Here is a 14,106-nt window from a genome sequence, read left to right on the forward strand (position 1 = left end):
TGACCGTCTCCCAAAATGCTTGTGTTCTTGCCAGTAATGAATTTTCATTTCCAGTTTGCAGAATGTATAATCTGCTTTTATTTTCTTCTAGGCTGGTGATAAAAGTCTTTCTAATGTAAGTAAACATTTTATTTTAATGCATCTTGCTGGAAGTTCTGTGATTACTTAAATTTTACTGAAAATAGAACTTACTGTGTATTGTTAGCTAATGTCACAGTGAACAAATTGACTTTAAAGAAAGTGATTTGCTAAGGTCAAATAACACAAAACACATGAAATTTGTTAAAATAATTTTACCCTTGTAACTAAAGGCGTTTTGACTTCTGGTGAGCTCTGGGTTCTGTCCTCTCTGGTAATCAGGGTGAGCAGGGTGGTAATGATGGCTTGTGATTAAGGGACAGCTTCGTTCCCTCACACTATTCTTGTGAGCTGTACCCATTGACCTGCTAAATGCTTCTTGCCATTGTGGTGGGCCAACTCCCACAAATGTCTGTCAGCAATACATTGCATTCCTCACTTTTCCTACTTTAATGGTCTCTGGCCTTTACAGCCCATTCTATTCTTAACCTCTATCCTGCAGTACTGATACTGTCTCCCTACTGCTTCCTCTTCTGGATTAGACAGCCAGAGCACTCTGAAAATCAGCATTGGTGTCCAAGGAAATAAAAACTTGGGTCTATTATTGCAAAATCTACAATTCTCTTAAAGTCTCAAGTCTCTTATGTAGTGTTGCACTAAAAGCTTTTCAACTTAATGGTCAGAGATTTCAACCAGCAGTGAGACTTCTGTATTTGCAGCTGATCTACAGTACTTGACAAATATAAGCTTGCTAATTTGGTTTCTGTCGGGGTCATCTTCCTGTGACAAAATATTGTCATGTCAGCAGCACTGACAAACTTCCTCTGTAAAAAGGGAGAAACTAACACAAGGATAAGGCACTGTATAAGACCCTGAGTTTGGACATCTTTCAAATTAACTGAAGAATTTTAATACTCCTGACTCCCTGAAAGTGAAAGAATTAAATGTGTTAATGATTTAAAGCATTTAAATGTTTCTGTGTTTGGCTTGAAAACACTTTAGCAAATTCACACTTTGTGAGGAAATTAAGTGGTGTGGTGTGCTGTTGGTAACCTGCTGGCTGTTGGGACATTTCATGCACTGAGATCCAATTTGACATTTGCCAGTATGTTGCAGCTTGAAGTTTTGTTGTGTGAAGGAGATGAACAATTGTGCACCCATCCATGGTCAAATGTCAGAGTATTAATTGAATAAACAATTTGTATTTGTAGGTGATTGCTCATGAAATTTCCCACAGCTGGACTGGAAATCTGGTCACCAACAAAACCTGGGAGCATTTTTGGTATGTACGTGAACGATGACTGGATTCTTGTATTATATGTTAATCATGTAATTAACACTTTCAATAGATGATGCAATTTCTTAAATTTTCATCATTCATTGCCTAATCCAGGGATTTCCAACCTGGAGTCCATGGACCCCTCGGATAATGATAGGGGCCCCTGGCATAAAAGGTTGGGAACCCCTTATCTAATCAGAGGGTAGATTTTCAGCTTATTTGTAAATGCATGTGCTTCACTCCTGGCAATGTGGAAGAATTTGAAGTGTTCATTTTAAATTCAGAAAATGAAAATCTGTCAAGACCCCAAGCAATCTTTTGCCTCTCAATAATGTGGCTAGACCCTATCAAGCCTTGAGGATCTTAATGTCCTTCAAAAGCCCCAGTGCCATCACCACCTTGATACCAACACACTGCAATATCAGCGTTTCCCTCCTTGATCTTGCTATTTTCCATGTCCTTCTAGGTGTTGAGAATATCTCATTACTTTCCCTACTTTTGGCTCAAGACTTCCCTTATCTCCAAGAGGTCCAACTCTCTCCCTGATTAGCTCTTACTTTTATTATACAGTATTTGTAAAATGTTTGGGATTGTCTTTAATCCTATTTGCCAAAGATAAGTCAGCTCTCCTGCTTGCTTATGTTTCTGAAAATAGAGTATTTGAGCTCTCTAAGCCTTATGTATACTTCCATTTATTTACCTTAAGGAAATTTCTCTGGGCATCCAAGCTCCCTGACCTTTGCCATTGCTCTCTTTCTTCAAAACAGGAGCAAGTTGGTCCTGAATTCTGCTTTGCTGGCCTGTAGATGACCAGGCCTCCGTATCAGTGGTGCTCCCAGACTACTCTCCTCATTTCCTGCATAATGCTGCTGTAATTAGTCTTTCCCCAATTTTGCTCTCCTACCATCCATCTCTTATCTCCTCCCCCCTGCCCCCCCAAAAAGTCAAAGCCTTATCCTTGTCTATACTTGTCAGAAGACTTTTGGAATTATAATCACTATCTCCAAAATGCTCTCCCACTGAACAGTTGATGATCTGGCCAGGCTCATTTTACAATACAAGATCTAGTATAACCTTTCCTGAAAGGATTATCTATATACTGTGTAAAGAAACCTTTCTGAAGGCATCTTGCCAATTCTGCTTCATCTAAGCTGCTGAAACTAAGAGTCCCAGTCAATATTCAGGAAGCTAAAGACACCCACTACAACTATTGTTGCTTTTGCATCTTTCCATATTACCTCTTGCCTATTCTGTGTTATGTAATGTAATTTCTTTGTAAACTACCATTTAAAATCATGTTGCTAGTTATACTTAATTTTTTATTCTGTTATCCTAGAGTACACCTGCATAATCCAATACTGCTGCCACAGAAGCCTTGCTGTACCAATTAGGTGTTGCTGATTTTAAATCATGCCCCACATGACTGGATTAGTTACTCTTCCAGTTCCGGCATTCATGTAGAATGTTCTACAATATTTTTGTGTTGGCCTGCTATATTCCAGTACATATAACAAGTTTTGGAATCACATTTGATGGAATGAACCAGTGATTTCTTTATTCCTGATATTAGGTTAAATGAAGGCCATACAGTGTACCTGGAACGCATGATAGCTCGTTGTATGTATGATGAGAAATTCAGGCAATTTGTAGCTATTGGAGGCTGGAAAGATCTACTGGAAGCAGTAAGTACATGATAGTTAAACAAATCCTAATAAGCTTGTATTCTGTAGCTGTAGTGTATTTTTCCATCAGAAGTGTTGGTGTATGTCACTTCACAGTTAATTGGGAGGGAAAATTGAGATAAATGTTATGTACAATTACTTGTAGTCTTGTTCGTTACCGTGCAAGAAAATACAAGATAGAGGAGCAGCCCTTTGAGCCTGTTCCATTGTGCATTGAGTCCAAAGTTAATCTAACCTAGCTTTCCTCCTTTTTCTAATTGTTGAGTTCTGTGTCATTCAGAAGTATACCTGGAAGGCTCCATCTTCACTGCTCTTGTTGGAGAATCAGAGATGTGTTATATTGCCACACCTTGTACAGTACATACTTTAAAACTGCATGCCCTTTCAAATATAAGCTAATATTTAATTTGACTTCTAATTGCTTACTATACCTGTTTGCTAACTTCGATTTGTGTACACCAATTTGCTGTGCACCACAATATTCTATATTTCCCTTTCATTAAACTGTTGATTATGCTAATTGTAAATGGATTGTAACACATTTCCCATATCAGATTCAGTAAGTGGCTTGTAGGTTTCTTTCCTTATTTTGCATAGGTTTATTACATTTGCAATTTTACATACTTTGAGCATTTTAGCCCATCTCCCTTCCCCTATTCCATTACCACTTCCCAAAATGTGTATAATTATATGGCAAGTACAGTATAATTGAACAAATCTAGTAGATAGAACTATTTTAGCATGCTTTTGACAGCAGAACACAAGTCTTTATTTCATTAAAGAATGCATCCTTTTTAAAATGCTTTTAAACTGTTTTTAAATCTTCCATTTTCAAAGTGCTTCTATTTTAGATTCATATCGAGTCAACACTGAAACTGACCTTTCAGCCTACCAAGTCTACTCCAATCATCAGTTATCCATTGATCTTGCATGTATGGGAAAAATAAAAAGACTTCCGATGCCACCCACCCCCCAGATTTTACCATTTACCTAAACATTATAGTCAATTTACAGGATCCAATTAACCTACCAACCTGCACATAGAACATAGCACAGCACAGTAATATCTGTGCCAAATATGATGCAAAGTTAAATTAAATTACTTTGGGGTGTGGGAAGAAAAGCTAGAACACCTAGAAGATACCAACACAGTAATAGGGAATCCATACAAATTCCACACAGCTGGTACCCGAAGTAAGGCTTGAACTCAGTTCTCTGGAGCGGTGAAGTAGAAATTCACTAGTTGTGTCTCTAAGTTGCTCTAATGTTGAATTTTCTCTGCTAATGTCTTCCATTTGCTGGAGATTGTAATTGAAAATAAGAAAATTTTCAGTGGAAATGTTTCATCTCCCAAATTAATCCAGGGTAATTAATCTGGAATCCAAAAGCAAAAACCTAAGCAAGTTAGGCCGTGATCTATGAAGAGAGGAACTGAGTTATGATGAACTTTTATTGCCATGACTCATATTATTACAAGTCTGGAGCATTAATCCGTCATGTATTCACAGCCTTTCTGATTAATCTGGAAGTTTATGTATGGAGATTTTGTTATATTTGCTGATGAATTTGTGTATGGACACAAAATTGATCAAGTTTTTGTAAAAGGTGTAGTAAAACTCCCATCCAAGCATCCAATTGCTTGGATATCCTGTTGGTTTGGCATGCAGCTCACACTCAGCGGTGTGAGTGGTTTGTGGTCAGAGCTGGTGTCAACATCAGACATGTGAGTAGGTTTATAGCCAGAGGTGAGGCTGGAGCGATATTTAATTAGTTTTGCCCCTCATAAACTACCAATCAGGTGTTTGGTCAAGAAACTGTTTTATATTTAAGTAGCATTAAATTAGTATTGCTTCATCCAGGTGGAACTGTGCTGGTGTTGGAAACCCAGGTTCAACCTCCTGTGCTGCCTGTGTGCAGTTTGAATGTTTTCCCTGTGCCTGTGTCGGTTCCCCCGGTGTTGCAGTTTCCTCTTGTGTTCTAAAGTATGAGTTGGTGTTTTAATTGGCTGCTGTAAATCTCTCCTGCAGGAATTGTAAGCGAACAAAATTGGATTAGAGTAAGTGCGTGCTTGATTGTCAGCATAGACTTGGTGGTCTAAAGGGGCTGTTTTCATGCACTGACTCCATGACGAAAGGACCATAAATACTATGGCACAGATAAATGCAAGATACCATTGCTTTCCCATGTAACACCGTGCAGCATCACTTTTGGTACAAACATCTCTGCAGATTAATTGCACAATTTTGCAGCTGCACCCTCTGCAGTTATCAAACAAAAACGAGCATGTTACAGGCAGCTCTTAGGTTACTGCTAAGATGTATCGTGTCATGATGGGAAGAGAAAGTGAATGCTCTCAGGAATATGGGGGAGGGTGGGGTGGCAAATGCTGTTCAGAGGAATCGAGACAGGTCGATTTTTAAATAAAACAGTATCTATGGAGGCAATTTCTTTATGCAGAGGAGTCATGGATACCTTCCAGGGCTTAAAGGCACGAAAAGGTGATGGGCTTGAGATTACTTTCTCAGGAACAGCATCTGATGAATGCAGTATATGAATGGCTGAATTTGCCAGTGGTGCTGGCTTCCCTTGTGCCACCTCTACCTATCCATTGTGGACTAAAGCTGAAGTAGAAAAACTCTTGGTTAATTACCTGATGTGGCCAAGGTAGCATTAATTAATCCTGAGGCTAGGAAGCTGAGCAACCGTGGCTTGAAAAAGTACAATCAAAGGAATTCATGCATGTGTGAATCTGTACTTTGAAGGCAGGGTCTTAGATCTCAGAATAACATACAGTTGAATGTTGGCCCTTAACTAGAATGATTGATTTCTAAAGAAATGGCCTTTACATTGAAAGATAGTGAGTGGGAGTGGGAGGCATTGAAAAGAGCAAGTCTCGTTGCATGGGAGTTTCACTTTGGAGGATCGTGAGTGAGCTCTCTGAGAATGGGAATTAGTGAAAAGAGCAAGCCTCATTGTTTGAGTTTCACTGTGGCCAATAAAAAGTTTGGTTTAAATGGAAAGCCCTAGTATGAGTGGACAGGGTTGGAGCGGGGAACTGAAGTTTTGGCTCAGTGCTCTGGCAAGAAGAGGCAGAGGCTCAGGTGAGTATTTTGTAAGCTTCTCTTACCGGGAATTATTTGAGAGTTTCACTTGCAGGATTCGGGATTTGGAGTGAGAGCAGGAGAATTGAAAAGTCCTGTTGTTTACACAAGAGTTTCACTTGCAGGAATTTAGAGGCAAGATTGCAAATTGTTAGCAACACACACAAAATGCTGGAGGAACACAGCAGGCAGACTGCATCTATAGAGAAGAGAAAATAGTCAATGTTTTGAGCTGAGATCCTTCAATTGTTAGTTAATGGATGTTTGTCTAATTAGCTAAATATCAGCAGCCAATATGATTCAAGTTTCATATATAATATGAATTAATGTATCTTTTTTGTTAATTTTCAATAATAATCAATTTTAAGATTTTAAAATGAAATGAAGATTCATTTATTATTGAAGAATGTATAAATTATACAACCTTGAGATTTGCTGATAGGTAACCACAAAGCAAGAAACTTGAAAGAACCCATTTAAAGATAAAAAATATATAGAAGACCAACACGTTATGCGCAAGAAATAGGAAAAAATACAAATCATTCAAACAATTGAAGCCAACAATGGCATTCCGAAACAAAATTGAGTTGTCAGATCTGAACTCCAGAACAGCCTGGAGTAGGCCCAAAGCTTCGCTCATAATATTAGAGGGCACAGAGCACAGCAACCTGGGTAGTCTTCGTAGCTTCAGAGCCATGGAGATAACCATTGCAGAGAATGAGTAAAATCGGCTCTCATCCCAACCGGCACTCTCTTTTCAGTCTATTTGGGCTGACGTTTAAATTGACCCAATGACGGAACAGCAAAAAGCTCCAGCACCCTGGAGAGAGGAGTGAAGATTACGGAGAGTGAGTGAAATTAGTCCTTGCCTCCAATCTGGGAGGGCATTTAAATTGTCTAGACAGTGTATCATACCTCGCACTTGGACCCAGGCATCGCTGCTGTGAAAGGCTCTGGGCCAACACCACACCAGCCAGCAACTCGCTCTGGGCCTAGATTTCATCAGCCAGCCTGAAGCCGCTCTTAAGCTCTTCAGATCAGCTCAGCGCCCAGAGCAATCCAGCTTTGCTTCTCCGCCCAGGCCCAACTTCTCCTTTTAGACTCTAGAGCAATTCAACCTCACACCCAGGCCAGCTGTACTGGCACCAAAACTCCAACCGCAATGATTTTGCAACACCATCTCAGCTCATCTCCTGAACTTGCCTTGTCATCACTCACCCCTCCACTGTTTCTGGCAATAATTTAACACAGAAAAGGTATTTTTAGTAACGTTTTGCTTTGGTCAAGTATAGCAACCATTTTGGCACGGCTATTTTGAGAGTGACTGCTGGTTGTCCAAGTTTGGGCTTTGGTGAGGAAGGCAAGCAACACCAAAGTAAGTTGTGGGCAGGTGAGCTCAGCCCTGTCTCGTGCTCCTGCACAATGTGGGAACTCAGGGAAGCTGCCTGAGTTTCTGACTGTGTACAGGAAGTGTGTCAAGTGGCAGCTTCTGACAGATGGCATGATGGCCATAGATCTGTGCATGGATATACTGGAGCACCCGCAGTCTGAGAATGTGTATAAGATGTGAGCTGGTCACACACAGTTTGGAGATCTAGGGAAAGCTAGGGAATGGGTGACTAGCAGGCAAAGCAGTAGAAGGAATGTGGTGTAGGAGACCCCTGTGGTCATCTCCCTCCAAAGCAGTTTGTATACTGTTGAAGGGGATGTCTCGTCAGGGGAAGGCAGCGGAAGTCAGAATCATGGCATCAGAGTAGCTTTGAATGGGAGGGCAGAGAAAAATGGCAGAGCTGTTGTGGTAGAGGATTCCATGGTAAAGGCAATAAGACAGGAGCTTCTGGTTGGTGTGTTGCCTCCCAGATGCAAGGGTCAGGAATTAGTTGTCTCTTGTAGAGACCAGCAATGTAGGAAAGCAGTGGGTGGAGGCCCTACAAGGTGAATTTTAGGAACTAGGTGATAACTAAGTGGTAGGTCCTCAATGGTAATAATCTCAGGGTTGCTACCTGTGGCGCAGGCTGTTCAGAGTAGGAATAGCAACATAGGGTGAATATGTGGTTGACCAGTGATATAGGAGGGAGGGTTTCAGATTCCTGGAGTATCGGAACTGGTTCTGGGGATGTGGCACAGTATAAACCAGGCGGTCTATACTTGGGCAGGACTGGAATCTATGTCCTCGTGTTGTTGGGGAGGATTTAAACTAATATGGTAGCTGGATGGGGATCCGGGTAGAAAGTCAGAGCAAAACAATCAAGAAAGCAAAGGAAAAGTTAGAAAAGAGGAAAGTCAGAGTGGAGTACAGCAAAGACAAATGCAAAGAGCATAAAGGTTACTACATTCTAAAACAACTTGAGTGTAAAGGCACTCCATCTGATTGCCTATAGTATTGAAATAAGGTCTGTGAACTTATGGCACAAATCAGTACAAAGGAGTGATTTAGTGGCTATTACAGGAACACTTTTGCAGGGCGGAGATGAATGGGAATTAAATATCCAAGAATATCAGATAATAGGGAAGGATAGACAGGAAGTAAGGGAAGTGGGATAGTGCTCAATGAAGGATGAATTCAGGGCTATAATGAGAGACAATACAAGATCTAAGGTGTAGAATGTTGAGTCCATCTGGTAGAGATTCGGAATAGTAAAGTGGAAAAAAGTCACTGGGAGTTGTCAATAGTCCACCAAACATTAGCATTACAGTTAATGGGTAATAAACCAAGAAATATCTGCTTGCGAGTATGGTTCAGCAATTATGATAGGGGCCTTCAGCTTGAACATTGGGTGAATCAAGTTGGTCCTGAAGATGAATTCATAAAATGTATTTATGATGGCTTTCTTAAACAGCATATTAGTGAGCCTACAAGGGAAAATATTCTGAGATTTAGTCTTATGCATTGACGTGGGTAAAGTGAGCAATCTTGTAGTGATCACAGTCGCAATTGAATTTCTCATGCAAATAGAGGGTGCAACAGTTTGTTCTAAAACCTGTATGTTATGCCTAAATAAGGGAGATTACAATGGGGTGAGGGAGGAGCTAACTAGTGTAGACTGGGAACACAGGTTAAATGGTGGAACAGTTGAAGGAACAGTGAAACTTTTCACAATGCTCAATAAAAGTATATTCCAGTCCAAAGCCACAATAGCATAGTAGTTAGCACAACACTATTAAGCTTGGGATGTCAAGAGTTTAATTTTGGTGTCATCTGTAAGGAGTCTGTATGTTCTCCCATTAGAATGCGTGGGTTTTCTCAATGTGGTTTCTTCCCACGCTCCAAAGACTTGCTAGTTAATAGGTTAATTGATAATTATAAGTTGTCCAGTGATTAGGCCGGTTGTTAGGCAGTGTGACTCAAAGGGCCAGAAAGGCCTATTCTGTGCTGTATCTCGTTAAATAAGTAAGAGCAAGGACAGTAAGGGTGGGAAGAGCTAGCCTTAGGTAACCAAGACAATAAAAGAAGGCATCAGAATAAAACCTATTACTTGCAAAGTTACCAAGAGTAGTGGAAACTAGATATAACCATATAACCATATAACAATCACAGCACGGAAACAGGCCATTCCGGCCCTCCTAGTCCGTGCCGAACTCTTAATCTCACCTAGTCCCACCTACCCGCACTCAGCCCATAACCCTCCACTCCTTTCCTATCCATATACCTATCCAATTTTACCTTAAATGACACAACTGATCTGGCCTCTACTACTTCTACAGGAAGCTCATTCCACACAGCTATCACTCTCTGAGTAAAGAAATACCCCCTCGTGTTTCCCTTAAACTTTTGCCCCCTAACTCTCAAATCATGTCCTCTCGTTTGAATCTCCCCTACTCTCAATGGAAACAGCCTATTTACGTCAACTCTATCTATCCCTCTCAACATTTTAAATACCTCGATCAAATCCCCCCTCAACCTTCTACGCTCCAATGAATAGAGACCTAACTTGTTCAACCTTTCTCTGTAACTTAAGTGCTGAAACCCTGGTAACATCCTAGTAAATCGTCTCTGCACTCTCTCTAATTTATTGATATCTTTCCTATAATTCGGTGACCAGAACTGTACACAATATTCCAAATTTGGCCTTACCAATGCCTTGTACAATTTTAACATTACATCCCAACTTCTGTACTCAATGCTCTGATTTATAAAGGCCAGCGTTCCAAAAGCCTTCTTCACCACCCTATCTACATGAGACTCCACCTTCAGGGAACTATGCACTGTTATTCATAGATCTCTCTGTTCCACTGCATTCCTCAATGCCCTACCATTTACCCTGTATGTTCTATTTGGATTATTCCTGCCAAAATGTAGAACCTCACACTTCTCAGCATTAAACTCCATCTAGATGATTGGGAAAACTTGAAAAAGCAAAAAATAAAGGAACAATAGGAAAGATACTTTATGAAAGTAAAATATAACAAAAAATATAGAAACAGTAGAAGTTTTAAATTGTATAAAATGGGAAAGGGTGGCTAAAAGAAATGTGGATGATGAGCTGAGAAGGGGGAATTCATATTGGATAATGTAGAAATGGCCAAGGCATCAAATGTTTTGTGCCGATCTTCACAGATCTATCACGCCAAAGAGCATGGGATGTGATGGGAGGTTAGTGTCATTAAAGAGGTAATGATGTGCATATTAATGGACTTAAAGGTAGACAAGGTTTCTTTTAGTGCCCCGGGATGCACCCGGGAGTACTAGATGAAATGGCATAAATTATACTAGACACATTTGTGATAATTCACCGAAGTTCTCAGTACTATTGGTGGGTCCCAGTGGACTGGAAGGCGGTGACCGTCACACTACTGTTTAAAAAAGAATGTAGGCAAAAGGCAGGTAATTATTGCCAGTTTGTTTAATGTCTAGTTTGGGAAATACTTGAAGCTATCATGAGGGAAGAAATAGCAGCAAATCTGCTTTCATCAGGCCGACACAGCACGGATTCATGAGAGGGAGGTCCTGTTTGACAAACTAACTGGAACTCTTCAAGGATATAATGTGTATTGCATAGAGGGGAACAGGAAGATGTTGTATACTTGGATTTCCAGAAGGTGTTTAATAAGATGCCGCATAAAAGACTTAACATTGAGATAAGGATACATGGAGTTGGTGTTAATGTATTAGTGTGGATAGATGGATTGATTACCCAATAGAAAGCAGGGAGTTGGGATAAATACATGTTTCTGGTTGGCGGTCATTTGTGAGCAGAGTCCCACATGGGTTGCTGTTGAACTGTTCATGATATACATACTTTAATAATTAGGAAGAGCTGGTAAATGTGAGCTCATCCACTTCGGAAGGAAAACTGGAAGATCAGATATTTAAATGGTGAAAATGTAGGGTAACATAATTGGGAGAAATGTACGTAAGTCACAACCACTGACATTGAGTTGAGGTTTCACTTTAAGAGGCTGGTCTAACATGATGACACTATGTTAAAGATTTTTAGGGCCATTTTGTGTTTAGGTTTTGGAGTTCAATAAAATGAGTTTCATTAAACAAGTTTTTTTAGGTGTGTTCAGGAAAGTTTCTTGACACACTATGTAGATAAAGCCTACAAGAGGAGAGACTGTACTTGATTTGGTATTGGGAAATGAACCTGGTCAGGTCTCAGTGGGAGAGCATTTTGGAGATAATGATCATAATTCTATCTCCTTTACAATAGCATTGGAGAGAGCTAGGAACAGACAAATTAGAAAAGCGTTTAATTGGAGTAAGGGGAATTATGAGGCTATCAGGCAGGAAATTGGGAGCAGGTGTTCTCAGGGAAAAGTACGGAAGAAATGTGACAAATGTTCAGGGGATATTTGTGGAGCCATGAGAAGGCCTTGGTGGACAGGATTAAAGAAAACCCCAAGACATTCTACAAGTATGTGAAAAGTAAGAGGATAACGTGAAAGAATAGGACCTATCAAGTGTGACAGTGGGGAAAGTGTGTATGGAACTGGAGGAAATAGCAGAGGTACTTACTGAATACTTTACTTCAGTATTCACTATGGAAAAGGATCTTGATGATTGTAGTGTGGACTTACAGCAGACTGAAAAGCTTGAGCATGTAGGTATTAAGAAAGAGGATGTGCTGGAGCTTTTGGAAAGCATCGTTGGATGAGTCACCGGAACCGGACAAGATGTACCCCAGGCTGACTGATTGATTCCCAGATTCATTCCTGGGATGGCAGGACTTTCATGTGAAGAAAGACTGGATCGACTAGGCTTATACTCACTGGAATTTAGAAGATTGAGAGGGGATCTTATTGAAACATATAAAATTCTAAAGGGATTGGACAGGCTAGATGCAGGAAGATTGTTTCCGATGTTGGGGAAGTCCAGAACGAGGGGTCACAGTTTAAGGATAAAGGGGAAGCCTTTTAGGACCGAGATGAGGAAAAACTTCTTCACACAGAGAGTGGTGAATCTGTGGAATTCTCTGCCACAGGAAACAGTTGAGGCTGGTTCATTGGCTTTATTTAAGAGGAAGTTAGATATGGTCCTTGTGGCTAAAGGGATCAGGGAGTATGGAGAGAAAGCTGGTACAGGGTTCTGAGTTGGATGATCAGCCATGATCATACTGAATGGCAGTGCAGGCTCGAAGAGCCGAATGGCCTACTCCTGCACCTATTTTCTATGTTATGTTTCTAGGCTACTGTGGGAGGCGAGGGAAGAGATTGCTGAGGAATGGGGAATTGCTGAGATCTTTGAATCACCAATGGGGATGGGAGAGGTTCCAGAGGATTGGAGGGTTGCTGATGTTTTTCCTTTATTCAAGAAAGGGAGTAGAGACCAGAGAGTCTTACCTCAGTGGTTGGTAAGTTGATGGAGAAGATCCTGAGAGGCAGGATTTATGAACATTTGGAGAGGTATAATAGATTAGGAATAGTCAGCATTGCTTTGTCAAGGGCAGGCCGTGCCTTACAAGCCTGATTGAATTTTTTGAGGATGTGACTAAACACATTGATAAAAGAAGAGCAATAGATGTAGTGTATATGGATTTCAGCAAGGCTTTCGATAAGGTACCCCATGCAAGGCTTATTGAGAAAGTAAGGAGGCATGGGATCCAAGGGGACATTGCTTTGTGGATCCAGAACTGGCTTGCTTACAGAAGGCAAAAAGTGGTCATGTTCTGCATGGAGGTCGGTGACCAGCGGTGTGGTTCAGGGATCTGTTCTGGGACCCTTACTCTTCGTGATTTTTATTAATGACCTGGATGAGGAAGTGGAAGGATGGGTTAGTAAGTGTGCTGATGACACAAAGGTTGGAGGTGTTGTGGATAGTGCAGAGGACTGCCAGAGGTTACAATGGGACATTGATAGAATGCAAAACTGGGCTGAGAAGTGGCAGATGGAGTTCAACCCAGATAAGTGTGAAATGGTTCATTTTGGTAGGTTAAATGATGGCAGAATATAGTATTAATGGTAAGACTCTTGGCAGTGTGGAGGATCAGAGGGATCTTGGGGTCCAAGTCCATAGGACGCTCAAAGCAGCAGTGCAGGTTGACGCTGTGGTTAAGAAGGCATACGGTGTTTTGGCCTTCATCAATCGTGGAATTGAATTTAGGAGCTGAGAAGTCTATATAGGACCCTGGTCAGACCCCACTTGGAGTACTGTGCTCAGTTCTGGTTGCCTCACTGTGGGAAGGATGTGGAAGCCATAGAAAGGGTGCAGAGGAGATTTAAAAGGAAGTTGCCTGGATTGGGGAGCATGCCTTATGAGAATAGGTTGAGTGAACTCGGCCTTTTCTCCTTGGAGCGAAGGAGGATGAGAGGTGACCTGATAGAGGTGTATTAGATGATGAGGGGCATTGATTGTGTGGATAGTCCGAGGCTTTTTCAGGGTTGAAATGGTTGCCACAAGAGGACACAGGTTTAAAGTGCTGGGGAGTAGGTACAGAGGAGATGTCAGGGGTAAGTTTTTTACTAGGTGAGTGTGTGGAAAGGGCTGCTGGCAACGGTGGTGGAGGCGGATATGATAGGGTCTTTT

General features: G+C 41.0%; 1 protein-coding gene across 1 annotated transcript in view; it reads left to right on the forward strand.

Moving 5' to 3' along the window:
* lta4h (leukotriene A4 hydrolase) overlaps positions 1 to 14,106 on the forward strand; it is an 83,448-nt gene that overhangs the window by 52,910 nt on the left and 16,432 nt on the right. Inside the window, exons 9-11 of the mRNA XM_073065909.1 lie at positions 92 to 115; positions 1,290 to 1,360; positions 2,928 to 3,039. Coding sequence (XP_072922010.1) covers positions 92 to 115; positions 1,290 to 1,360; positions 2,928 to 3,039 — 207 coding nt within the window. The remainder of the gene's footprint in view (positions 1 to 91; positions 116 to 1,289; positions 1,361 to 2,927; positions 3,040 to 14,106) is intronic.

The sequence above is a fragment of the Hemitrygon akajei genome, chromosome 14 (genome assembly GCF_048418815.1).
Source record: "Hemitrygon akajei chromosome 14, sHemAka1.3, whole genome shotgun sequence".
NCBI lineage: Eukaryota > Metazoa > Chordata > Chondrichthyes > Myliobatiformes > Dasyatidae > Hemitrygon > Hemitrygon akajei.